General features: G+C 36.2%; 1 protein-coding gene across 1 annotated transcript in view; it reads left to right on the top strand.

The window, feature by feature from the left end:
* Positions 1-9,500, top strand: part of GNAI1 (G protein subunit alpha i1) — an 80,502-nt gene extending 71,002 nt beyond the window's left edge. The window contains exons 7-9 of the mRNA XM_077153417.1: positions 2,293-2,422; positions 3,481-3,634; positions 7,444-9,500. Of these exons, the coding sequence (XP_077009532.1) occupies positions 2,293-2,422; positions 3,481-3,634; positions 7,444-7,634 (475 nt within the window). The 3' untranslated portion in view covers positions 7,635-9,500. The remainder of the gene's footprint in view (positions 1-2,292; positions 2,423-3,480; positions 3,635-7,443) is intronic.
* The last annotated feature ends 18,297 nt before the right edge of the window (positions 9,501-27,797 follow it).

The following is a 27,797-nucleotide window of genomic DNA, read 5'->3' as shown; positions in this document are numbered from 1 at the left end:
TCAGTCTTGGTCACATATGGTTTTAGATGACAATCTAAGGATATTTCATTACATCTTGGAATCTACAACCTCCCATTCAACTCTAAAAAAATCCCAGGAAAACTCAAATTCACTCCCTTGCTTGATGCTAGTCGAAAGTTTCATCTTCTCAAATGAAGAGTAATATATTATACTTTTGTTCTGTTTTGGTTACTTTTTGTTTTAGTAATAGGTTCAGAATTTCATGACAGTATATAAAATATGATATTTCTAATGTCTGTGTGAAACAATAATGTTCTATATATTTTTAATCTAGGGTTTCAGAGAAGATAAATGCAATAGTAAAATTAGTTTTCTTTTGTTATTTTCTTCATCTGGTTTTCTCTAAATGCTAAGAAACTGTGAAGTACATTCTGGTCATTTCTAATATCAGTTCTCAGTCATTTTTGCCCCTTGGGTTTTGGATTAGAACAGCAGCAGCACCCACCTAGTGATTCTGATGCACAATAAAGTGTGAGATTCATTGGATGATTCTAAAGGTTTCTTATCACCATTTATAACTGTTATAGGAATAATCCTCATTCATTTCTCATTTATGAATTAAATAAATTCAAGAGAATTCTTCCATAGTCTAATTACTTGATCATTAAGGTAAAGCTCTTTTATATTTAACATTCCCACAGTATAACTGGTAAATCTACAGTTTGAACATAGCAAAGCTAGTCTATTGTTCCTTGAATGAATTTTGAAATATTCTGTAGGCATAGTTCATTCATTCAACAAATATTTATGAAGTACTTATTGTGTGTCTGCTGTTGGGGATATAAAGTTAACAAAAGAGATAAAGTCTTTATCTTTACACTTTTACCATGGGGGAGAGGAGATGAACAAATATTTAATAGGTTTAGTAGTGATAAGTGTTATGGATAAAAACTGAAACTGGGAAGGAAGGAAATGCAGGATGGGGGATACATTGGATTATTTTATATTTAGCGGTCAGGGAATGTGTGCATTTGAGCAGAGAGGTTATCTAAAATATATTATCTTTTTGTTAAAGTCATTTTCAGATTGTGGTCATAGCTGTTGAACAAATGGACTATCATTTTAATTCATTTTTTTCTTTTGTCCTTGTATAACTTTTATTACCAGATGTCCTTTTCGTATGCTATCCATTTTATTTTGTGGTAGTGATTTACTGTGTGGGAGAATCGTTTTGTTATATAGCATACTTAAACTTAATGAACAATTTAGTAGCTCATGCAGTAGAATGAAGGCCCCTTAAATGATGATAAAAGTAACAATATCAGTTGATGTACTCAGATTTGGTTTATAGGCCAGTATTGCTCTGCAGGGAAAATTATTTTTGCCTGAGAATTAAATAGGGACTATTTTAATTAGTGCACTGTCTAGATAAATGGAGCCTTTAAAAATGTACCAGTTTGCATAGCATTTCAGTTATATAACTGGTTATTTCTAGGTTGCATAATGTAATCTATGAGAATTTCAACTTTTGCTTAACTTTATAAGTTCTTTAAGATAAAAAAGGAATGACCTGTGTCTTTTTACTATTTTGGTTGTGTTGCATACTACCCTGTTCACTAACCTACAGTAGTCCATTACTATATATTGGGTAAATACTGAGTTTTTCACTCTAAATTTCAAGGGTATGCAATATAGGGCCTCCGATTTCTTATCTCACCTCTCTCATTTCTTCTGTTCCATGGCCTTCCATTTTAATTTAGGCAAACCTGTTTTTCCCTATCTGAATTTGTCTTACATGCTCTACTTTTTCTTACCTGGAGTGGTTTCTCCTTTCTGTCAAAGTCTTGTTTATTGTGTCTCAGAGGAAACAACATTTTGTAGTGGAAAGAGGGATCATGCCTCTGCCTCTAGCATTCCATGACTTTGGCAAATTAAATATACTCTATAATCTCTATATTCCCCAGTTGCTTCATGTGACTCCTTAATGTTTACCTGCAGTTTACAGTCTGTTCATTTGTACTTGCTTTAATGTTCTATGCTAAATGTTCTCATATGTTAATGAATGTGGGATTGTTTTTTTTTTTTTTTAGGGTGTTTGTGTTTGTTTTTCTGAGAGATGTCCTCCCAAAAAAATAAAAGGAAAAAAAACAGACTTTCCCCCACTTTCCTGCAACCAATATATGACATTGTTTTCCTCCCATAAAGTGCTTTTCTCCTTTTTCCCATCCCACATTCTCTCAGCTATTTGGAGCTGTTTTGTTGACATTACAGAGATGCTCAGAGCTTTTGAACATTTAATATGATGTCAACTCATTATTTTTCCTCTTATAGAATGTTTGATGTGGGAGGACAGAGATCTGAGCGGAAGAAGTGGATTCATTGCTTTGAAGGAGTGACTGCAATCATCTTCTGTGTAGCACTCAGTGACTATGATCTGGTTCTAGCTGAAGATGAAGAAATGGCAAGTAGAATCACTTTTGAGGATTAAGCATGAATTATGAAGAGTTGGAGATGTTGCCAAGAATTTTTCTTGGAAAAGTCCTTGAGAAGTTCTTTTTAAAGCCTGAATTGTTTGAAAGTTTAGGCTCTTTCCTCTAACTTTTCTGTTTGCATATTTAAAGAGAAGTATACCAAAGAAGCACGAAAGGATCCTGAGAAAAAGGAAAAGATTGAGAGCCAAACTCAGCTCAACTTCTGTGTATAACCATCTATCTCCTATATCTGGCATCCATATGCTGAATGAAAATTATGCTAGTTCCATAGTAGTCCACACTCAGTACTTGTTTTTTCTGCAGCTCAGTAATCTTTGATATATGTTGTACTTTGCTACTGCAATTTTCAGGTATAATTTTCAGATGTGTTCTAAAGGGCCAGATATCTGGGTGAAGTAGTTTTGAATAGCAATTTAAAACTTTTGTCATGTTAAGTTAACTTTAGTACATATTTGAAAAAAAACTGAAATATCAGTTTATATTTTAAAATCGGTTGTGTTCAATTATATTGCAGTAGGTTCAATGGGACACCATATGTTAATTTCCTTTATTTCAGCAGTGTAAAATGCAGTGGTGCCCTTTCTGAAACCACAAATATTTGAAGGGTAAGAAACAGGAACTGGATGTCTTGTTCTCTAACATACCATGTTGGACTAATTGATACTGCTTGTTCTATTTAATTTATTAATTTGTAATAATCTCTATCTGTTAATAGTAAACTATGTGACAGTGATATCTCTTTTCAAACTTTTGCACTTGACATTTCTTGATTGTAAATTTCTGAAGCAGGATGACACGTAGTGGGCACTAAGCAAAAACTACTTGAATTCAAAAAGTAATAAGCAATGATCACACACTCATCTCCCCTAAAAGCCATACATATTTGTTTTGAAATGGCAGAAATTTATTTTTATGGTACATTATTTGTCAACTAAAATCCATGTCATTTCGACACTTTCAAAAAAAAGTAATATTCCTTAAAATCCTTATCATTAGTGACAAAACCATTGTATCTTCTCTGTTACAGAATCGAATGCATGAAAGCATGAAGTTGTTTGACAGCATATGTAACAACAAATGGTTTACAGATACATCTATTATACTTTTTCTAAACAAGAAGGATCTCTTTGAAGAAAAAATAAAAAAGAGCCCGCTCACTATATGCTATCCAGAATATGCAGGTATTTTACTTTCTGTAGAAGAAAACTCATCAAGTCATACATTTCTAAGTGAAAATTCTTGTAAGGCAAGATTTCAGTTGTTGATTTGAATTCATTTGCTTAGAATTTCTTACCTTCAAGGGAAATTATGTATCAAACCACATTAGAGCACATTATAAAAGGTTTTTACAGATGGTTCCTTTGATTGTCCATGAGATTACTGAATAACATTCATTTTATGTAAAACATGTTAGATGATTTTTAATGATGACTCCAACTCTTCGTAAATTTAAAGCATTGACTTGTTTGTCCAGTTAACAGCACTCATGCCGGGTATCTGTAATACAAAAGAAATAAGATATGGCCTCTGCTCAGTGTCTGATGTATACGACAGACTCACTGAAAAACAAACAAGTGGAAAAGGAACAATAATAGTGCGACATGCTCCTGAAAAGGAACATGAAAAATATTGTAAGAGGGAAAATGAAAAAGGAAGCAATGAAGCAGCTAATGCTTCAGGAGTCAGGAAATATTCCATAAGAAATTCGAATTTTGGTAATAAGTCTGTTAATAACTCATTAATTTTTGGTTAATAGCGCAAAATTTTACTACTGTACAACTGCCCTGAAGTGAGAAAAAGATACCTGAGGTACAGTCCTGGCTTTTCCACAGTTAGCTTTTTGTTCTTGAACAAAGCAGTACCCCCCATTTGTAAACTCAGGCATTAGGCTAAAACATTGGTTTTAGTTCCCTTCAGTTTCTTGGAGAACCTCCTAAAGGTGGGTATATAGAGCAGAGCTAGTTATTTTTACAAATCCCGCTTCAGCCTCTTCTCTCATTAAAGTGGAGTAACTCAACTTTTATATCTTATATACTGGAATTCTGAATAAGATTTTATTTTAACAAAAAGAACTCTGCCTAAAAAAAGTTTGTATGCCACTGGTTTATATGTTCTCTAAATCTAAATATTCTGAAGGTTTTATTAATGTAACTAATCAATACAAATTGCTTATTCTTATCTAATCCTTCCATTAAAAAAGTCTCAAGAACTTGTTCATTATGAACAAAAATTTAGTCAGTGTTCATTTAGTAAAATGTATAATGAGCATTACTGCCATGTGACAGGCAGTATTACAATCTAATGATGTCAATGCTTTTGCAGGTGAGAACACTGGGGTTTAATGAAGAGAGTGCAAATCTAAACCTGGGTGTTTCAGATGCCTGAGCTCAGGCCATTAGCAATTAGGGAACTTCTAATTAACTTTTCATTGAAGCTGAAAGGGGGTCTCTTTGATAACTATAATCATGCTACTTATTATTCCAGTCCTTTAGATGGACTGCAAAGTTATACTTTGGTCCAAAGTAATTTCGCGAGTTGCTCATTTTAAAACTCATTTTCTTTTTGAGTCATAATTTGCTTTCTTTTTGAAAGTCACATTATCATGTCATCTTATTCATTAACATTTTCAGTGCCTCTTAGGAACAAAATTATTTATAATTCTGTTTCCAAGATTGAAGTTATCCAAAAACAAGGTGGCTCAGTTTTGTCCTTATTTGAATTTATCTTTCTGTTTTTGGTTTATATTTATCCTTTTCTAATATGAAGTAGCCATTTTTTACCAATTAATGTCACCAGAATCCCCAGGGAAAATCATACATATTGTATACCAAGGGGGATTTCAGAGTAATCATGACTATATTTGTTATCTTGTCCCTTGCCAGATATAAAATGGGGTCAAGAAGTTTTGCTTATATTGTCTAGATAATTAGAATCTCTATCTCAAAATCTTTGCACAAATGAATATATAGAAGTATTTAATGCTCCTTGTTGTTAGGATTATAATTTAAAATCTCCACTGTGTGCCCTAAGTATTGATTCTGTTGCCTGTTGCTGCAACTCTCAATCCTGTGGCTACTGCTTGCTATAATCCTATGCAGCCTCCAGATTATTCACTGGGTATATTTCTAACCTCTTTGTCTACTCCTGCCTTCTTCTCTTTATCATTTTATATTATGTGTTGACATTTCACCAGGTTCCATTTGCAGTCTTGTTATGTTTTTGCTCTCTATCCTTTCACAGTCCTGTTGATTCTCACTGTTAAATTCTGTTGTCAATGCTAACTTCTCTAGAGCTTGTTTTTGGTCACATACACGTTTTTCTTCTGCAACTCAAATTGAACTCACAGCATTTTTTTCTCAAATCTCTTCTTTCTCACTCTCTTTTAATTGTATTAACAACCTCCAGTTCCCTAGTCTCAAGTGTATTTATCACATACTTACTTTTATTCATGACAGTTCCATCACGTTAGAAAATAACTATCACATTTCCTCCCCCTGCTAATCCCTGCCATTCTTCTCTCAGGACATGAAATCAGATTATAGGATGTGTTCACTAGTTCATTCACATATTTTGTCTCTCTTGGGGTACAATAATCTAGCTACCTATCCAGAATATATGCAGCTGACCAAGTTATGCACTCAGTATCAGCTGTTTCTCCAAAATATATTTTTAGAGGTCACATTAGTTGTCTTTGTTCCAACAAGAAGCTGCTTATTGCTTTAGAATTTCAGAGCCAACCTTACTATGATTTAGTAAAAGAAAATAAAAATTGATTTTTAATAATACATGGTTGTTTGCCAGGAACTTGAAAGAGTTTACATATGTAAAGTTATTTGAATACTCTAGTTTTGTTATCTTTTTACCCCAAATATAATCAGTAACATCATATATGCTATCATTGTACTTTAAGCATAACATCCTATGTGTGTTTGTCACATTGCATTGTACTGGGTAGTATATAACATAAAAAGTGGGTTGGGGGAACTATGGAATATGATGCTTATTCTTGAAGAACTCTCATTCTGTTTTAGAAGACCTAGCACTAAAAGAATTTGAGGTTCTCTAAAGCAATAAAACAAAAGACAAAGATAGGATACATCTATAGTCTATAGGAGGATTGAATCATACAGCATGAACTCTTTTGGGTCTTTTATTCAATAGTATGTTTAAAAGATTTGTCCACGTTATTGTGTGCAGCAGTAGTTCTTTTATTTCTTTCTCATTATTGTATGGAAGCTCATTGCATGAATATGCTACAATTTATTAGCCAGTCTAAAGTTGATAAGAATTTGGATTAGTTCATAAATTAGAAGTAGCATTGCTGTTAACATTCTCATTTATGTATTCTGATGTATATTTGTACCTAGTTCTGTTAGGTGTACTCTGAGAACCGAATTGCAGGGTCACAGAGTATGCATGTGAGTAACCTTAGATACAGCTAATCGATTTCTGGAGTGCTTTTACTCAGAGAAAGTCTTTAAGGAGTAATCTGAAGGTAAAATCTGTCATTTATTTTTTTGGAACCTCATGGCAGTAAACTACATTGTAGACCCTTGGGCAATTTTTGAATAAGAAAAATAAATGAGAAATGCTCATTGATATATAAATAGGAAAGGGAATGAAAAATACTGATCAACATTCACTCAACATTTATTGATCAGCCCCTGGGCTAGAATAAGGATAAGAGAAAAAGGGGAATCCGACTTTTGGAGATTGAGACAGGAACAAAGATCATGGAGAACACTGTATGCCATTCAAAGGAAATATTTTTTTATCTAAGTCCTAATTTATGTTCATCAAAATATAACCAACATTTGGTATTTTTCATTTAGAAGAAATAGTTTCTTTAGTTCCAGAAGGGAAAATGCAATTATGGAGTCTGCATATTTCTTATATATATAATTGACTTTAATATTTTAAGAACCATTTTACTTAGCAATATACTTATTTCAACTGTTCTCATTATGTTTCTTTCCTTTTCCTGTCTCAGGATCGAACACATATGAAGAGGCAGCTGCATATATTCAATGTCAGTTTGAAGACCTCAATAAAAGAAAGGACACAAAGGAAATATACACCCACTTCACATGTGCCACAGATACTAAGAATGTGCAGTTTGTTTTTGATGCTGTAACAGATGTCATCATAAAAAATAATCTAAAAGATTGTGGCCTCTTCTAAGATTTGCAGTTAATGGTAAAATGCATTTTTCAAACCAAATGAGTACTTATATGTGGATCTCTCTAGACTAGAGTCTTGCAGCAACACAGAATGTAGTATACAGGAAATGCATCTGGAGCTTGACCAAAGTTGTTCTATTTTGTTTTTTGTTTTTCTGTTTTTTTTTTTACTGAAAGTAACAGAAGGACCTTTCTTAAATGTGAAAGATGGTCCTGCAGTGTATAAAGCTGGGCTCTAGTGTATTGATGATTCCTACATAAGTGTAAATATGCAAATGTATGTATACATGTATTTATAAGTTTAATTTTTCACATTTTATGTTTTAGAAGTGACACCTTAAGATTCTAGTGTGATGGAAATAACTGAAATAATAAGTACATTGTATTAAATGACACACTATTACTGTGGCTGCCAGTTTTAAACAGCTTTATTTATGTTCATGGTTCTGTAAATTTTTAAGTACCGTAATTGATATTAGAACACTGAAAACTTTATCTTGATCATATGTATACTTGTAATCATACAAATGTTATTTGTATAAACATTGCAGATATTTTAATAATATGATTTGTTCTTTGAATTTATTGTGTTCTATTGAAATGTTCTTAAAACAGATGAATATACCTACCTTTGGATCAATTATTTAAACATCATACACATTTTAATTTTTATTTTAAGAGCGCATGTTGCTTTAATTCTCCATTAGATTTGATTTGCAAAACTAAAATTTCAGATTTTTGAGGATATATTATCTTATAATTATTATACACTTTTAATTTTTATTCAGTTGGTTTCTTTTCACTTCGAATTTTGATATTTGGATGGTATTCATGTATTGCCTTAAAGGCAATGCCAAGATTAATTTTTATACACTTTAAATAACTACATTTTTATTTATAACTAAGGTCAGGTGGATATTGAGAGCATTTTTGTGGTGTAGAAAATGTCAGCATAATGAATTTTGAGACATTCATTTGTGTATTTCCTTTGGGAAATCCCTTGTACCTAGCATACATGATAGTTCCTTGTTTGGAAGGTAGCAAGAAAGAGCTTTGAATAATCTGCTGATATAATGCAAGCTTTAAATTCTTATATGTAATTAGTTTCAAATTTGTCACACTATGCTAAAATTACTTTTTCATCTTAGTAGATTATTCAGATTTCCTCCATGTGCTTCAATCTATATTATTTCTTTCTAAAATGTGCTATTATTTCTGAGGAATGATATGGGCAATTATACTTAGAAAATGAATAGTAGTGTTTAATAAAGTCAGTGAGTGTATGTAATATAAGTATTATATAGGAGCTAGATATTGAACTTTGATAGAATTATTTTTTCATTTTCATTTTCATGATGTGTCTCCGTGCCCTTGTTTCAGCAAAATGAACAGCATTCCCCAGCTACCCTCCTTTTTTTTTACTCATCTTGAAAAAGTTAGTCTTTTTGTAATTGCTGGTAAGTAGTTTATGTGCAGTCGTTTTGTATTTGTTGATGTATATGTATGTGTCTGTGTGTGTACGGATAGCCATTGCTACATTTATATCTTTCATTCAGGAGATTGGTTTTTCTTTTTCTCTCTGTAAAGCAAAGAAATTCACAGTTAGCAAAATTCCTTAAATGTGTTAGTTGAAATTCTTTATGTGCCTTTCATGAAAGATATGTTTTCATTAATTTTACCAATGGAAGACCTGTAATAGTCACATTGTGAAGCTCTGTATGAACTTCAACTATGTTATGAATAAATTTGAATCATGAGAAAAACAGTTAAAGAGCCACAAAGAAGCACATATTGGTGATCACCACTGATGGATTCCTGAACCTTATTCTGTGTAATCGTGTCACTAATAAATTCTAATAAATTTAAATTTTTAAAATTTTACAAACCTGTTGGCTAAATACGTGTTGCATTAGAATTTAATTATCAATCTTCTGTATGTCCATTTTCTTCTTTCTTTACACTTTGTCTTTTTTGCAGTTTCATCCACTTCAGGAGCTTGAGTTTTCCCAACCCATGTTTTCTCATGAGATACGGTGCCACATTTGGAATTATCTGCTTGACATCCCCTTCTGAGAATTCATTGCCTGCTGTAACTCAGTATGTTTTCTTCTAAGGGTTTTATCATATTAGCCCTTATATTTAGTTCATTGGTCCATTCGTTTTTGCATATGATATGAGGTGAGGGACCAAATTCATTCTTTTGCTTATGGATGTTCAGTTGTCCCAGAACCATTGTTGAAGAGACTTGTCTTTCCCCATTCAGTGAACGTTGCATCCTTATAAAAAATTAGTTAGCCATAGATACGTATTTTTATAAATTTTCATCTTTTATTCATGAATTTAATTAATAATGTAATAAATATTACAGATGTTAGCATTGTCGTTATTTTAGAGAGACAGTAGAAAGTGGTGGTGAGAAGCCTAGGCTCTGTTGCCCAGTTTGGGTTCAAATCCTGGTTGTATCTCTCATTTACTGGGTAACTTTTGGTAAATTAATCTGTGACTTCTTTCAGTTGTTTGAAAAATGGGGATTTGATAATCAGACCATTTGTTTAATGGTTTCTGTTAGTATTATATAAAGTCACAAAACATCTTAAGTACTTAGAAGTGTGCCTTCTTAATAAGTGTTGCTATCATTATTTAGTTACGAAGACCATTCAATTTTAAAAAGAATTTTTAATTTTAGGGTGTTAAAAAGAATTTTTAATTTTAGGGTGCCTTTAAATTCATCATTGGTGCTTAACAAAAATTGCTGATATAAGCTTTGGGTGAAATGTCTTAGAAACAATTTAACTACTGTAATTCACCTTTATAGTTAGAACTTCTGAGTGTCTAACATTGATATGGGGAAACAGAAAGAAAATGGATCCCTTTAATCAGCTTCAAGGTATCTCAATATATTTTAGTGTTAACAAAAATGTTGTAGATTTTTGATATTTCAAGTTAGCTTGAGAATTTTCTCATGTAGTCACTTTTTAAAATCCTATTTTAACCATTAAAATGCATTTGTATCGAGTTTTATATTTCACAACTCCCACTGGCCTGTTTCCCAGGCATTTTTCCCTTCACTGAAAACTGTTTGTTGGTGCCTCTTGTGTTTTCTATTATTTACTTGGATTTTTCAGTTACTTTAAAAGTTATGAAATACATTTCATCAAGTCCAGAAATATACCCCAAATATGTACTAGTAGGAAGCTGTTGTATTTGTCCAGAGCATGGCTGATAAGCCTGAACTAGGACAACCCCAGCATGTAATGTGTCTTCCTGAACATCATTATGAGGTCAAATATTTCCAATTCCTTTGACTTACTGCCTTTTTCCTGGTCTCCATACCAAGAAAATGGATGGAAAGCTACCATTGCTCTTCAAATTAAGAGTGCATTGTACTCCCAAGGCAGTAGTAGGTATGGAGGAAAGCAATCACAAAGGAACAATGAAGGCAGGGATTTTATGTGCTATTTTAGCAGGTGTTGGATTGTCACTTTTAGTAAATGAAGCTGATGTAAGTGCCTTGCCTAGCAGAAAGTGCATGGAGTAGGACAGTCCCCAGCCTAAGACGCAAGCCAAAGAAATTTCTATTTCCAGCAGCAGTTTTCTGTGAATGAATTCTTAAAATTAATTTTATTCCTGAGCAAACATAGTATATACATATTCCCCATTTTACCAGTATTTTCTTCTCTTTCTGAATTAGTTCTGCAGTTTTGCCATTAATTTTTACTATTTGAAAAATATTTAAATTCAGTATATAGTTAGTCTTCAAAATAAACCCCTGTGAATACTGGATATGCTGGGACACAGCCCTGATATCTGGAATTTCTCTAATGCCCTCTTGAATTTGAATTACTTTCTCTGAAAACTTCACAGTAATTTCATCTTTTATACTATTCTCATTTTGGAAATCAAAATGGAGTGAGGTCAAAGCTACTTCCAGACAACTCTGTCTTTAATTTTTGTTAAAATTAATTGTACTGAATTGTTAACTCTGTAGCTTGTTAAATTTAGCATATCCTAGCAGCAAATTGACTGATTGCACAGAACTCACTTACTAATAGCAGCATGTTCCTACAGAGCAACATTTTTTTTTTTACTTTATTTACAAATGTTAAGTAATTACCTTTTCAATATAAGTGGTCAGTTTCTAGCAACCTATTCTACAAGTCAATTACCCTAAAAAATATGGAACTTTCTTTCAGATGGGGGCAAATATTTTACTTGATCCTTAGCTATAGATTTTTCTTCAAAAGGAATTTTAAAGTCTAATAAGTGTTGTGGCTGAAGGTGGAGTGAAAGTCTTGGAATCAGTATAATGATCCTTCTCTCCTCGCTGAGATCCCATCTCAGTTCTTGCTTCTAAATAGAGTTTAAACAGTATAGTTCTAAATTGATTCCCTTGAAAAATGTTACTAATGTGCAGAATTCCTTCAAAACCATAAACTTGTATGTGGTTTCAAATATATCACAAATAATAGTCTGTCCCTTCCAGTATCATAAATATATAGAAAATGCATACATAGAATAATTAATAGCTATCATTTATTGAGTTCCTACTATGTGCCCGGTGTATTTCAAGGTATTTTACTAATGCTTTCATTTAGTCATCAGAGAATTCCCAGTCTGGAAAAATTTTCATTTTCCAGATGAGACAAGTTTAAGAAAGGTTTAATATCTTGTACAATATTGCTTAGCCACTAAGTAGCAGAGCTGGGAGTAAAACCCAGGGCTGTAAGTCATTTGTTAGCCATGCCTCAAAATCCAGTTGGGATTTTACTAAATGAGCCACATGTGTAGCCCCAAGTGGTGTTCCGTGAGCAGATAGTAATAATGTGCATGTTATACATTAACACATCTGTGGCTCTGAAAAGCCCTGTAAAGAAGCCTATATGGGGTGGGCCACGGTGGCTCAGCAGGCAAGGATGCTTGCCTGCCATGCCAGAGGACCCCAGTTCGATTTCTGGTGCCTGCCCATGTAAAGAAGCCTATATGTGTTTAACCCAGTGTTCCACAAACACTACCCTATGCTGGTCTAACACAGCAGCCAATAGCCATTTGTGTCTATAGAGCACTTCAAATGTAGTGCTCTATAGACACTAATTCAGTTCAATTCGGATTCAAAAAATCCAAACTGAATTGTGCTAAGTATAAAATACATGCAGGAGTTCAAAGATGTATGCAAAAAAAAGGACGAACATGTTGAACTGGTAATATTTTTTGGTTTAAGCAACATACACTGTTAAAATTCTACCTGTTTTTTTCCATATTTTTAGTGTAGATACTAGAAAATTTAGAATTCAGTGGCTTGTATTAAATTTCTATTTGGGTAACGCTGCATTATAGCATGGATCACGTTCTGCTTTCCCTCCCCTACCTCCTACTTCTCCTTTTTTCTTTTTCCTCCACCTTAGCTTTATTTGTATTGCTTGAAAAGCAGAAGTAGAGGATAAAAAAACTGAGATTTTAATGTGGAAGATCTGGGTCTTGATACCTTGGATTAGTCAACATTACATTATTGACTCCCTGGTGAAAATGGTGAGCCTCAGGAAAGGGTTGGCTCATTCCAGTTCTAAAATACCATGGTCCAGTTTGATATATGTCCTCTCCTGGGGGAAAAAAACCTATCTCATTTTCACTTCAACCATGTCTGCTATAATGCAAGAGAGCAATATATATTTTAAAATCATACTCTAAAACTGAGCTTTGAATTTAGTAGTATGTAGTATCTTTATTTTTAGTTCACATACATGGAGTAGGGCTGGACCCATCGAGTACTGGAAAACTATTAAGCCCTGATTTACAAACCTATTTCTTTAGTGTTCTTTAGTCAAATACAAGATTGGATTTTTTTCTATGTTGCTATTGTGTTGTTTTGTTTTTTAATATCTTTCAGTTCTCCCAGCCAAAATTCCTTTCTTTCTTCACACCTCCCACAGGAATGAGTGAGCACAGTCATGTGTTAAAAGCACTTCCGAACTCTGAGTAGCTTCCTTGGGCTGTGGAGGAGGACAGGAATTTGATATTGTGCAGGATAGAATGAGGATAGGATATCAAATATTCAAGGCCTTGGATGTATATTTTGTTTTTGATGAAGACAGAAAACTACAAATTGTTTACTCTTTAAAGTTCAGTAAAATCATGTATATTAATGTATATAAATGAAGTTTACTAGATTCTCAAACTTCACTCAGGACTTAAGTTAATTATTTTAAAGGGATCAGTGTGAGACAAGTAAAAGTGCATAGTATAGCTATAATTGTCCTTAAAGTGTACCTATATAGATCACTCCATGGGATCTTTGACAGTTTTCTACTTGGCACAGCATGAATTATATAAAAGTTTATTATATTTGAATATGTGAGAAATTTTCATTTGTAATTAGTGGGAATTATTAAAACATGTGTTTCAGAAAAAGGTCCAGTGTTTTTGTTAGATTGCAGGAGCCTAAATGATTGAAGTGGCTTTAAATTGCTCTAACGATTAAGAAGAAATGACTAAGTTTTAAGAGTCAACTTAAGTGTTACATTAGTCAGGGTTCTCTAGAGAAACAAGCAATAGGAACATGAGATTTATAAAGGTGTCTCATGCAACCATGGGATTGGAAGAGTCCAAAATCTGTAGGGCAGGCTGTAAAGCTGGCAGTTCTGATGAAGTCTTGATGAAGTCCATAATAGAGGTTTGCTGGCTGATGAAACAGTGAAAAAGTCTCTCTTCTTCTTTAACAGTCTTTGACTGATTGAATTATCTTGTTTGCAGGAGACATGCCCTTAGTTGATGACAGATGTAATCAGCCAAGGCTGCAGTCAGCTGGCTGATGATTTAATACACCAGCCTTCTGATTTATCAACCAGCCAGGAAATATCCTTGTAGCAACAGTCAGGCCAGTGCTTGCCTGACCAGACAACTGGGCATAATCTCTTGGTCAACCTGACACCAGAACCTAACCATCACTACAGTCCACCCCTTGTCAACCTGGCAGCTATATACATCACCTTGAAACATATTTAATTTCCAAATAGAGCACAATAACAGACATATGTTTCACCTAAACATGCTCAACTTTTCTGCATACAGTTGGAAATGTATTACATCTCTCCAGAATAGGGTGTCAAGTCCTTAGGTTAACAGTCACTCTTGAAACTTTATATCCTATAACTTAAATACTATAACATGAACAATATAATTTATGTTATATAATAAGAGGAAAACAAGATCATTGCTTATGTACAAATACAAACATAACAAAATATTCCTACCATCATAGTCCTCATTTCTCTAACTGGTCACGTGGTCATAGTTTGTGTTTATCACTACCTTCTACTACCCATTCCATGGTCCCTTTGTCCTCAGCAAGCACTCTCAGCTGGACATGGTTCATTGTCATGTCGAGTGACCCAAACCTTCATTCCTGAAGTTTCTGAGCCATTAATAGTCCTGCCTGGTTTAGGTTGTTGCAGTTTTCCATTGACTTTAATCACAGGGCATGGTAGTACTAAGAGACACCCCAGGAGAGCTCCTGTAGTCCAGGAAAACTATTCTTTACCTCCATTGTGTAGTTTCAGTCCAATTTCCACTTGATAGTCAAGATCAATCACCCCAGACAGCACAGTAATCTCCTTTGTGCCTGTTGATTCAATGGCATGAGAAGCCCAAAGTGGCCAGGTGGTAGTCTTAACTTCCAGTTCAATGGAATCATTGTGTCTCCTGGTAGGAGCACTCCTCCTTTTGGAACTACCAGAGCTTAAGGTTTCAGGGAAAGGAAGCAAAAATTTTTTTTTCCACTAGGGGTGGTGGTAGTGAGTGATGCCACTCCTGTTTCCACCCCTTGATTCCTGGACCCATGAATTCTGGCTATGGAAGAAACAGCACCATTATAGTACATGCTGATTCGGAGCATACACAGCCTCCTAGAGAACACTGCCCCATCCCTGCAAGGTACTGCCACCTAGTTGGAACCGTAATTTGGTCTTCAAAAGGCCATTCCACCATTCTGTCAACCCAGCTGCCTCTGGATGATGGGAAACATGGTGAGACCAGAGAATTCCATGAGCATGTGCCCAATCCCACACTTTATTTGCTGTGAGGTGGGTTCCCTGATCAGAAGCAATGCTGTGTGAAATACCATGACAGTCGATAAAGCATTCTGTAAGTCCATGGATGGTAGTTTTTGTGGAAGCATTGTATGCTGGGAATGCAAACCCATATCTGGAGTATATGTTTATTTCCATTAGAACAAATCACTGCCCCTTCCATAACGGAAATGGTCCAACATAACCAACCTGCCACTAGGTAGCAGGCTGATCACCTCAGGGAATGGTGCCATATCAGGGAATGAGCATGAGTCTCTGTTGCTGGCGGATTGGACATTCAGCAGTGGCCATGGCCAAGTTGACCTCGGTGAGTGGAAGCCCATGTTGCTGAGCCCATGCATAACCTCCTTCCCTGCCACCATCCCCACTTTGTTCATGAGTCCATTGGGCAAGGGCAGGAGTGGCTTGTATCCACACAACTACTCATCTTATCCACTGGATTATTAAAACCTTCCCCTGCTGAAGATACCCTCTAGTGAGCATTCACATGAGACACAAATACCTTCATGTTTTTTGCCCATTCAGAAAAGTCTATTCACATAACTCTTCCCCAGACTTCTTTGTCAACCAATTTTCCAGTTATGCTCCTTCCAAGTCCCTGACCATCCAGCCAAACAATTACCAATAGCCCACAAATCAGTATACAAATGTACCTTTCGCCAGTTGTCCTTCCAAGCAGAGTGAACAACCAGATGCTCTGCTCAAAGTTCTGCCCACTGGGAGGATTTCCCCTCACGACCCAAGTTTTCTCTTCGTTAGTCAACTGACTGAGGAACTTCCCAAGCCATAGTTCTGGTCTGGGAAAGAGAAGGTAATGTAGTAGGAGTGGGGGCCATGGGCATTTGGGCCACTTCCTCATGTTACTTAGTTGTGCCTTTAGGACCTGCCCAAGCCCTATTTATGTACCATTTTCATTTTATGATGGAGTGCTGCTGTGCATGCCCAACTTTATGGCTTGTTGGGACAGATAACACCCAGCTTTTGATAGGCAACTCAGGTCTCACATTTTTTTGGCCCATGGTGAAGTGTTCAGTCTCTACTGAGGCCCAGTAGCAGGGTAAAAGCTGTTACTCAAAAGGAGAGTAGTTATCTGCAGCAGATGGTAAGGCTTTGCTCCAAAATCTTAAGGATCTGCATTGTGATTCTATAGGGGCCGGCTAAAGACTCCTGACAGCATCCCTATTTGCCACTGACACTTCCAGCACATTTGATCGCTGGATCATATGGCCCAAGTGGCAGAGCAGCTTGCATAGCAGCCTGGACTTGTCACAGAGCCTTCTCAAAACTGGCAGCTCTTCTGGCCACTTGGTAAATAGGACAGAGTAGCAAACCCAAATAAGGAATAAGTTGTCTCCAAAATCCTAAGGGGCCATCTAGGTGTTATACCTCTTTTTTTTTTTTTTTTTCTTTTTTTTTGTCATAGAAGGGGCCAGATGCAACAGCTTATCCTTTACCTTAGAAGGATATCTCAACATACCTTATACCACTGGACACCTAGAAATTTCACTGAAATGGAAGGCCCCTGTATTTTTTGTTAGATTTATCTCCCATCCCCTGACATGCAAATATAACCCTGAGGTGGGACAGTGAAGGTATACTGCTGCCCTTGCCAGCTGAATGCAATCTGTTTCTGGAGGTCCTTTCGACAGCTATTGAGAAAAAAGCATTTGCCAGATCAGTAGCTGCCTACCAGGTACCAGGTGATGATTTACTTAAATGATACTACATCTGAAACAGCAGCTGTAGTTGGAGTTACTACCTGGTTAAGTTTATGATAATCCACTGTCATCTCTTAGATCCATCTGTTTTCTGCACAGGCCAAATAGAGTTGAATGGGAATGTGGTGGGAATAACATCCTCTGGATCCTTCAAGTCCTTAAGATTGGCACTAATCTCTGCAATTCTTCCAGGAATCCAGTATTGCTTCTGATTCACTATTTTGCTAGGTAGAGGAAGTTCTAGTGACCGCTTGGCTTTTCTTACATAATAGCCTTCACTCCATGAGTCAGAGAACTATGTGGGGATTCTGCCAGGGCTGAGTGTATCGATTCCAATTATGTGTTCTGGAACTGTGGAAATGACCATGTAATAGGTCCAGGGACCCACTGGATCCACTGTGAGACAGATGAGAGCTAAAACTCTATCAATCACCTGACCTCTATAAGCCCCGACTCTAACTTGTGGGCCAGAGTGACGTTTTGGGTCTCCTCGAGTTAGTGTTACTTCTGAGCCAGTGTCTAATAATCCCCTAAATATCTTATCATTTCCTTTTCCCCAATGTACAGTCACCCTGATAAAAGGCTGTAGGTCTTGAGGGAGGCTAGGAGGAAGGTTAGCAGTATAAATATTGAGCAGTTTAACAGGGTCCCTCCCCAAGTGCACTTGGCCCTCCCTTCATTCAAGGGGCTCTGGGTCTGTAAACTCTCAAGTCTGGGAATTGATTACGGAGCTATGACAATCTCTTTTTATAATTCATATTAGACTTCTGTTCACCTGACCTAGAGTTCTGCTTATACAGCTCAAATGAGAATTTAGTAGACTGCCCATCTATTTTACTTCTAGGTACCCCATGATCTACTAGCTGACACTACAAGTCTCTGCAAGTCAGATTATTTGACTGTTGCTTTGGGTCTGCTGTCCATTATAGTGGCCATGCCCACCTTACCTATGGTGATTAACTGTCCCCACATGGCTTCTGTCAACTTGAGATCCAGTCATCCCCATTGTGTTTAAGGATGCCAGCTCAGTGACGACAGTTCCCACACTAATATCTGAGCTACAGAAAAGGGCGACTGCAGAGCTCTTTGGGGATGATGGAGCTAGTCTCACAAATTTATATCTCAAGGTTTTGGTGAATGTTCCCACATTCCTGGGGTGTAAGAAGGTCTTCCATGATAAAGTCACTGTTACATTCTAATCTTTCTTTTTTTTATTTTTTTAAATACAGTTTTATTGGGATACACTCACACACCATACAGACCATCTGATATATACAATCACTGGCTCACAGTATAATCACGTAGTTGTGTGTACATCCCCATGATCAATTTTGGAACATTTTCATTACTCCAGAAAGGAAATAAAAATAAAAAATAAAATGCAAATAAGGATAACCCTTATCCCTCCCCCCATCCACCCACTGACCAATAGTATCGGTGTTGTACATTTGTTAACTGTTAATAAAAGGATATTAAAATATTACTGTTAACCATGGTCCATAGTTTGCAATAGGTACGTTTTTCCCCATGTATTCATCTATTATTTTTTTCAACATTTGTTCCTCCTATTATTTTTAATCCATATGTTTTACTCATCTGTCCACCATAGATAAAAAGGAGCATCTGACACAAGTCTTTCACAATCACACAGTCGCATTGCAAAAGCTGTATCATTATACACTCATCTTCAAGAAACTTGGCTACAGGAACACAGCTCTACAGTGTCAGGCTCTTCCCTCCAGCCTCTCTAATACACCTTAGACTAAAAAGGGGATATCTATATGTAAGAATAATGTCCAGGATAACCTCTCAACTCTGAAATCTCTCAGCCGCTGACAATTTATTTTGTCTCATTTCTCTCTTCCCCTTTTCAGTCAAGATTTTCTCAATCCCTTGATGCTGAGTCCCAGCGTCATTATAGGGTTCATTATAGGATTTCTGTCCCATGTTGCCAGGAAGGTTTACACCCCTGGGAGTCATGTCCCAGTAGAGAAGGGGAGGGCTGTGAGTTTGCTTGCCATGTTGGCTGAGAGAGAAATAGGCCACATCTGAACAACAAAAGAGGTTCTCTGAGAGTAGCTCTTAAGCCTAATTTTAAGTAGACTTAGCTTGTCCTTTGCAGGGATAAGTTTCATAAGAACAAACCCCAAGATTGAGTGCTCAGCCTATTGATTCGGTTGTCTCCACTGCTTGTGAGAATATCAGGAATCTTCCAAATGGGAAAGTTGAATTTTCCCACTTTCTCACCACTCCTGCAAGGGGACTTTGCAAATACTTCCGTATTCACTGTTCAAATCACTCTGGGATTTATCAGGGCATCACACTGGACAAACCTATAAAATTTCATGCCATATTCAGGGTTCCATGTACTCATGGTATTCAATTAAACTGTCCATATAAGTTATATTAGGAAATGCGCTAGTCAAAATATAAATTTTGTACCAAATGAACATTTTTTGCTTTAGACTCACACAGAAGTTGAAGTTTTAAAATATGAATGACCATCTATTTTCAACACCCTGCAATATTGACATTCCTTTGTTCTTCCTCATGCAAAACATTTTTTTAATTTGTACATTCAGTCATTATCATTGTATACTCTAGGCATTCCTAGATTATACCATCTCAGTCTTTATCACCTATCTTTCCTTCTGGTTTCATATGTTCCCCCAACCCTCCTCCCTCTATGCTTCTCACATTCAGTTTCATTCAGTGTACTTGTGCTACAATCAGGTAGTATTGAGCTGTCCAATTCTGAATTTTTACAATCAGTCCTGTTGCACAATCTGTATCCTTTCAGTTCCAATTATCCAATTTCCATCTCCTGATGACCTCTGTTCTTAACTGAAATTCTCCAAGTTCATTCATTAATGTTAATTCCTATCAATGAAACCATACGATATTTGTCCTTTTGTTTCTGGCTGATCTCACTCAGCATAATGTCCTCAAAGTCCATTCATGATGTTACATGCTTCATGACTTTATTCCAACAGCTGTGTGATATTCCATCATACTTATACACCACAGCTTGTCTAATCACTTGTCTGTTGATGGACATTTGGGCTCTTTCCATCTCTTGGCAATTGTAAGTAATGCTGCTATATACATTGGTGTGCAAATGTCCGTTTGTGCCCTTGACCTCATGTCCTCTGAATAGATACCTAGCAATGGTATTGCCGAATCATATGGCAATTCTATACTTTGCTTCCTGCAGGACCATCAAACTGCCTTCCACAGGTGCTGTACCACTTTACATTCTCACCAACAGTGGATAAGTGTGCCTCTTTCTCCACATCCTCTCCGGCATTTGTCATTTTCTATTTTATTGATAGTGGCCATTTTGGCAGGTATGAGATGATATCTGAAATTTGCATTTCCCTAATAGCCAAGGAATTTGAGCAGCTTTTCATGTGCCTTTAAGCAATTTGTATTTCCACTTCAGAGAAGTATCTGCTCAATTGGGTTGTTTGTCTTTTGTTGGTGAATTGAACGATCTCTTTATATATTCTGAATATTAGATCCTTATCTGATATATCATTTCCAAATATTTTCTCCCATTGTGTAGGCTGTCTTTTTACTTTCTTGGCAAAGTTCTTTGATGTACAAAGTGTTTAATTTTGAGGAGCTTCCATTTATCTATTTATTTCTTCAGTGCTCATGCTGTGGGTGTAAGATCTAGGAAACCGCCTCCTATGACAAGTTTTATAAGTTATTTCCCTACATTGTCTTCTAAAAGTTTTATGGTCTTAGATCTAATATTTAGGTTTTTTATTCATTTTGAGTTAATTTTTGTATAGGGTGTGAGATATAGATCTTTCATTTTTTTTGCATGTGGATATACAGTTCTCCAAGCCCCATTTATTGAAGAGACAGTTCTATCCCAGGTGAGTTGGCTTGACTGCCTTATCGAAGATTAATTGTCCATAGATGAGACGGTCTATATCTGAATACTCTATTCAATTCCATTGGCCAGTTTATTTGTCTTTATGCCAGTACCATGTTGTTTTCACCACTGTAGCTTTGTAATACACATTAAAGTTAGGTAGTGTGAGACCACCAACTTCATTTTTCTTTCTCAGGATATTGTTAGCTATTCAGAACACCCTGTCCTTCCACATAAATTTGGTTATTAGTTTTTCTATTTCTGCAAAGTAGTTTTTGGAATTTTAATTGATATTGTATTGACTCTATAAATCAATTTAGGTAGAATTGACATTTTAACTATACTTAGTCTTCTGATCTGTGAATATGGTATGCCCTTCCATTTATTTAGGTCTTCTGTGATTTCTTTTAGCATTTACTTGTAGTTTTCTTGGTGTAGGTCTTCTGTATCCTTTGTTAAAATTACTCCTAAATATTTTATTCTTTTGGTTGCAATTGTAAATGGAATATTTTTCTTGATTTCCATCTCAGATTGCTCATTACTAGTGTATAAAAATACTACACATTTTTGAGTGTTGATCTTGTAACCAGCTACTTTGCTGTACTCATTGATTAGCTCTAGTAGTCTTGCTGTGGATTTTTGGGGGTTTTCGACATATGGTATCATATCATCTGCAGAAAGTGAGAATTTTACTTCCTCCTTTCCAATTTTGATGCCTCGTATTCTTTTTGTTGTCTAATTGCTCTGGCTAGAACTTCCAACACAATGCTGAATAGCAGTGGTGACAGTGGACATCCTTGTTTTGTTCCTGATCTTAGGGGGAAAACTTTCAGTTTTTCCCCATTGAGGATGATGTTAGCTGTGGGTTTTTCATATATCCCTTTATCATTTTGAGAAAGTTCCCTTCCATTCCTATCCTTTGAAGTATTTTCAACAAGAAAGGGTGTTGAATTTTGTCAAATGCCTTTTCTGCATCAATCGAGATGATCATGGGGTGTTTCTGCTTCGATCTGTTGATATGATGTGTTACATTAATTGATTTTCTTATGTTGAACCATCCTTACATACCTGGGATGAATCCTCCTTGGTCATGGTGTATAATTCTTTTAATGTGCTACTGGATTTGATTTGCAAGAATTTTGTTGAAGATTTTTGCATCTGTATTCATTAGAGAGATTGGTCTGTAATTTTCTTTTCTTGTATTATCTGTGGCTTTGTTATGAGTGTGACGTTGGCTTCATAGAATGAGTTAGGTAGCTTTCCCTCCTCTTCAATTTTTTTTGAAGAATTTGAGCAGGATTGGTACTAATTCTTTCTTAAATGTTTGAAAAATTCACATGTGAAACCATCTGGTCCTGGACTTTTCTTTTTTGGGAGCTTCTTAATGACTGATTCAATTTCTTTACTTGTGATTGGTTTGTTGAAGTCATCTATTTCTTATTGAGTCACTGTTGGTTGTCCATTCCTTTTTAGGAAGTTCTCCATTTCATCTACGTTGTCTATTTTATTAGCATAAAGTTGTTCAAAGTATCCTCTCATTACCCCCTTATTTCTGTGGGGTCAGTGGTTATGTCTCCTCTTCCATTTCTGATTTTATTTATTTGCATCCTCTCTTTTCTTCTTTTTGTCAACCTTGCTAAGGGTCCATCAATTTTATTGATTTTCTCATAGAACCAACTTCTAGTTTTGTTGATTTTCTCAATTGTTTTCATGTTCTCAATTTCATTTATTTCTGCTCTAATTTTTGTTATTTATTTCCTTTTGCTAGCATTAGGGTAGTTTGCTGTTCTTTCTCTAATTCTTCCAAGTGAACAGTTAATTCCTTGACTTTTGCTCCTTCTTTTCTTTGATATAGGCATTTAGGGCAATAAATTACCCTCTTAGCACTGCCTTTGCTGCATCCCATAAATTTTGATATTTTGTGTTTTCATTTTCATTTTCCTCAAGATATTTACTGATTTCTTTTATAATTTCTTCCTTGACCCACTGGTTGTTTAAGAGTGTGTTGTTGAGCCTCCACATATTTGTGAATTTTCTGGCCCTCTGCCTGTTATTGATCCCCAACTTCATTCCATTATGATCCAAGAAAGTGTTTTGTATGATTTCAGTCTTTTAAATTAATTGAGATGTGGTTTGTGACCCAGCATATGGTCTATCCTTGAGAATCATCCATGAGCACTTGAGAAAAAGGTGTATCCTGCTGTTGTGAATTGTAATGTTCTATAAATGTCTGTTAAGTCTAGTTCATTTATTGTATTATTCAAATTTTCTGTTTCTTTACTGATCCTCTGTCTAAATGTTCAGATATTCCATCATCCAGTTCACTAATCCTATCTTCTGTCTCTTGAAATCTGACATTGTAGGTTTCCATTGTTTTCTTCATCTCTTCTATTGTGTCTTTCATTCCCGTAAGTTCTATGTTTTGTTTTTCAGACTTTCAGTTTCTTCTTTTTGTCCATCCCTTGCCTTCTTTAAATCCTTCCTCAGTTCATTGATTTGGTTTTTGATGAGCTTTTTCATGTCTGTTCAAACATCCTGAATTAATTGTTTCAACTCCTGTATATCATTTGAGTTGTTGGTTTGTTCCTTTGGGCCATATCTTCAATTTTCCTAATATAACTTATTATTTTTGCTGGCCTCTAGGCATTCAATTTCCTTAATTAGTTTATTCTGGTGATTGTTTCACTCTTTTACCTAGGATTTTCTTGCTGGATGACTTTGTTCTTTATCTGTTCTTTGACATTCAGTTCATCTTATTCTAGACCTCCAGCATAGGTTTTGTTTAACAGATCAGATTTTTCAGTTCTTGTTTTCTTGTTTCTTGCCCTGCCTGTATGGTGCCTTTTTTTTTTTTTTTTTTTACTTAGGAGGTTCTACTTAGGTATTATAGACTCTAGTCAGATTTTTCTAGACCAGACTGGCCTCTTCTCAAGAGAATGAGTCACCTGCATCAATTTTCCTAGAGGGTGAAACCCAGCAGGTTGACAGACTTTCTTATGAAGCCTCTAGACTCTCTGTTTTTCCTGTCCTGCCCAGTATGTGGTGCTTGTCTGCCTGTGGGTCCTACCAGCATAAAGTGATGTGGTACCTTTAACTTCAGCAGATTTTCCCTGTTGGGGGTGTGGTTGAGATAGAGGACATTGTAGGCTGGCTTTAATTGCTTCAATTTTACAGTCCCTGGGGCCTGAATTCCTTGAGAGAGGGATTCCACTTGAGCTGGGCCCCACCCTTCTCCTGGGGAGGCACACCCTCCAAGGAATTACCTCCTTTCACCAGACCAGCACCTTTATTTCTCAGACAAGCTTAATTCTGCCTTTGCCTAGAGCAGTTGGATCCTGAGAGCAGTTTTAAGGAAAAAAAATCCTTCTCAGAGCAGGACCCCTGCTCCTCCAGTTTGTTAATCAAGAACTTAAGTTGGTACATTGCTCTGCATATCTCCAGGTCCTATGTGCCACCTCTCTTTTTATTTTTTTCTTTTAGGGTCCAGTCCTTTTCAAGTATTTTGTGCTGTCTAATCAAAAAAACCTCCGTTTCTTTTTTTTTTTTTTCTTTCAGCCCAGTCCCCTCTGCACTGGGGCAAAATTTAGTAACTTAAACTTTTATTCGAGGTTTAGCTGAGCTACGGGCCTATTTTTAGTAGTCAGAATTTGTTAATTAATTCCACAATTGAAGCTTGCTTGAGCTCAGCGCCTTGCTATTAGTAAAGTCTCTTTCCTTACCCCTCGGGAACCAGCCTGTGAGAGAGGGGTGCCAGCCTCTGCAGCTTGGGGCACTCATGGTTCTGGGTGGGATCGTAGCTGGTCCAGCTCATCCAGACTGGTGTACACTGTGTGTCCTGTCACTCGTGTGGCCCCAGAAGTTGTTCTGCACTGTTCCTGGTTATTTACTAGTGGCTCTGGAGGACAAACTAAATTCCACACCTCACTAAGCCACCATCTTGGACCTCTCCAGTCTAAGCTTTCTAAGCCTCTGGATCCTATCTTCTACATTACACCAGGGCAGTTCTGGCATTTCAACCTCAGTTAATGTCAACCACCTTTTGATCCATGTTTCTGCCAACCACCCACACAAACTGTTAATGCCCTTTCTAACCACCTTGAGCTTCAACACTGAATGCAGAATCTCTGCTTAGTGGGCCCATATCAATAAATTCAGCTTGATCCAACTTTATATTCCTTTTACCACCATCCCACACTCTTAATATCCATTCCCACGTATGTTCCCCTGATTTCTGTCTATATAGATTGGAAAATTCAAGCAGTTCTTTTGGAGTATAGCATAACTCCTCATGGGTCACACTTTGTACCTTACCTTTCAGGGCTTGTTGGGTCTTTAATCTAGTTATGGGTCTTGAAGAAAAGAGGGATGGTGGGGGTAGGTCATGAAAAGAAACAGAAGTCTCATTCAAGCCAATTAACTCAGAGCATTCCATCACAGTTTCATTTGGTGAAAATTTTTTCTATCAAATATCATGCTCCAGATAGAGGTGTCAAGCGGAACTGGTTACAGGTTTGGCTGGCACTGAAGGGTTAATCTCTTTAGGTAGGGGCTGGATGGAAGACTCCTCTGGGCAGATGAGCCCAGGAAGCTATTTCTTCAAGGCAGGCTGGAGGTTGGGAAGTTCTTTCCTCAGGGCACTCCATTACATGTCTATCTAGCAGAGGCTCAGCAGATTCTAGGGATTCCATCCCCCCATTGCCATTATTAACAAAACATATGTCACCATCCCAAATTTCAGGATCCCATTCTTTTCCAATCAAAGCACTTACTTTAACAGCAGATATCCTGAAGGGTCGAGATTTTAGTTTATATTGTAAATCTGCTATTCACTCAATGAGGCTCTGTGTCTGGTTTTCAGATATCTCAAGTGTGCAACTGCAGGAAATAAGATTTTCTTTCAGGGCACACATGGAAACTTTTACATCTCTCAATGGTACTTAAATTGCAAATTTTAAGCCTTTAGTTCATTCTTTTCCCTCATAACTGTATCCAGCTTATCTAACAAAAATCAGCCAACATCATTATTCCTCTTAATTCCACAAAACTCTCTAAAGTTGTCAAAAAGACTCTCACCCAGAGTCTTGCCTCTTATAAGCATACAATTAGCAGATTCAAAACGGTGCTATTTTGCATATCACTCTTACCAACTCGCTCCATGGACTGTCAGTGCCACCTTGATTACGGGCAACGGAGTTATTAGTGCTTTTGAGTCTAAGCAGATTAGAAAACCAATTGTAAAAATGCATTTTTAAGTTCTGTTTCTCAAGAACCACCCCACTCTCAGTACTAAGGTGTATTAGTCAGGGTTCTCTAAAGAAACAGAGCCAATAGAAGAGATCTGTAAATATGAGATTTATAAATGTATCTCACACAACCGTGGGAATGAAGGAGTCCAAAATCCGTAGGGCAAACTGGCAGCTCTCATGAAAGGTCTTGACTAACTCCACAGGAGAGGCTCCCTGACTGAAGAAGCAGTAAAAAAGTCTCTCTTCTTCAACAGTCTTCAACTCATTAGATTCTCCTTCCTGTAGGAGGCATGACCTTAGTTGATCACAGCTGCAATCAACTGATGGATGATTTAATAAACCAGCCCTCTGATTTATCAACCAGCCATGAAATATCCTTGCAGCAATGGTCAGGCCAATGCTTGCCTGACCAGACAACTGGGCACCATCACCTGGCCTAGTTGACACCAGAGCCTAGCCATCACAAGTTTCATTTAAATAAATGATTATGAATATAATAAATCTATTAAGATTCAAATAAATTTATATCCATATTTTATATAAAAATATATAATATTTGGAAAAGTCAACATTTTTTTCTATCAAATATCATGCCGATATTTAACCAAGTCTTATCTCTATGTGGCAATGTCACCTATTTCTACACCTTATCACTTCATTAGCAGAAGACACTTACCTTTACTTCAGTACATCACGGTTTACATTGAGTACAGAGCTTACCATGCAAAAGAGCCAGCATTAATCTTTCTATTTAATTTCTTAGAGTTCAACTTTATATTTTGGTCTTTCTTGACTTAAGTGTGTAAATAATCAAAATCATTGGTTATGCTGTTCATTAAATAGCAGAAGACTTTCCATAAATTGTTGGCAGTCCCAACCCAGGGCTGTTTCTCTATATGATTTGTTTCAATTTTTGTAAAATATTTCATTTAAGAACCCATGTAAATGCTCCATCTTTCCTAATTAAATGTTATCCCTCTTTCCATTAACCTTGGTGAACCTTTTTGCAGAAATCTTCAGGTTTAGTTATTATTAAGGACAAGGGAAACTTTGTTCAGGAAAATATAGCTGCCAACTCTAATTATAGACACTATGGTTAAGCTCTAATCAAAATAGCAACTAGAAAATGCAAATGTTCCCTCCAATAATCTAATTTTCCCAATCAATTCTAATAACTTTAATTTAGGTTTCAAAACACTGAGGAAACACTTTGTGTGGATCACTTTTAAAAAGTTG

This window comes from Tamandua tetradactyla, chromosome 1 (genome assembly GCF_023851605.1).
Source record: "Tamandua tetradactyla isolate mTamTet1 chromosome 1, mTamTet1.pri, whole genome shotgun sequence".
In the NCBI taxonomy this organism is placed as follows: Eukaryota; Metazoa; Chordata; class Mammalia; order Pilosa; family Myrmecophagidae; genus Tamandua; species Tamandua tetradactyla.
The sequence above is the reverse complement of the archived record's forward strand: the minus strand, read 5'-3'. Positions and strand labels throughout refer to the sequence as shown.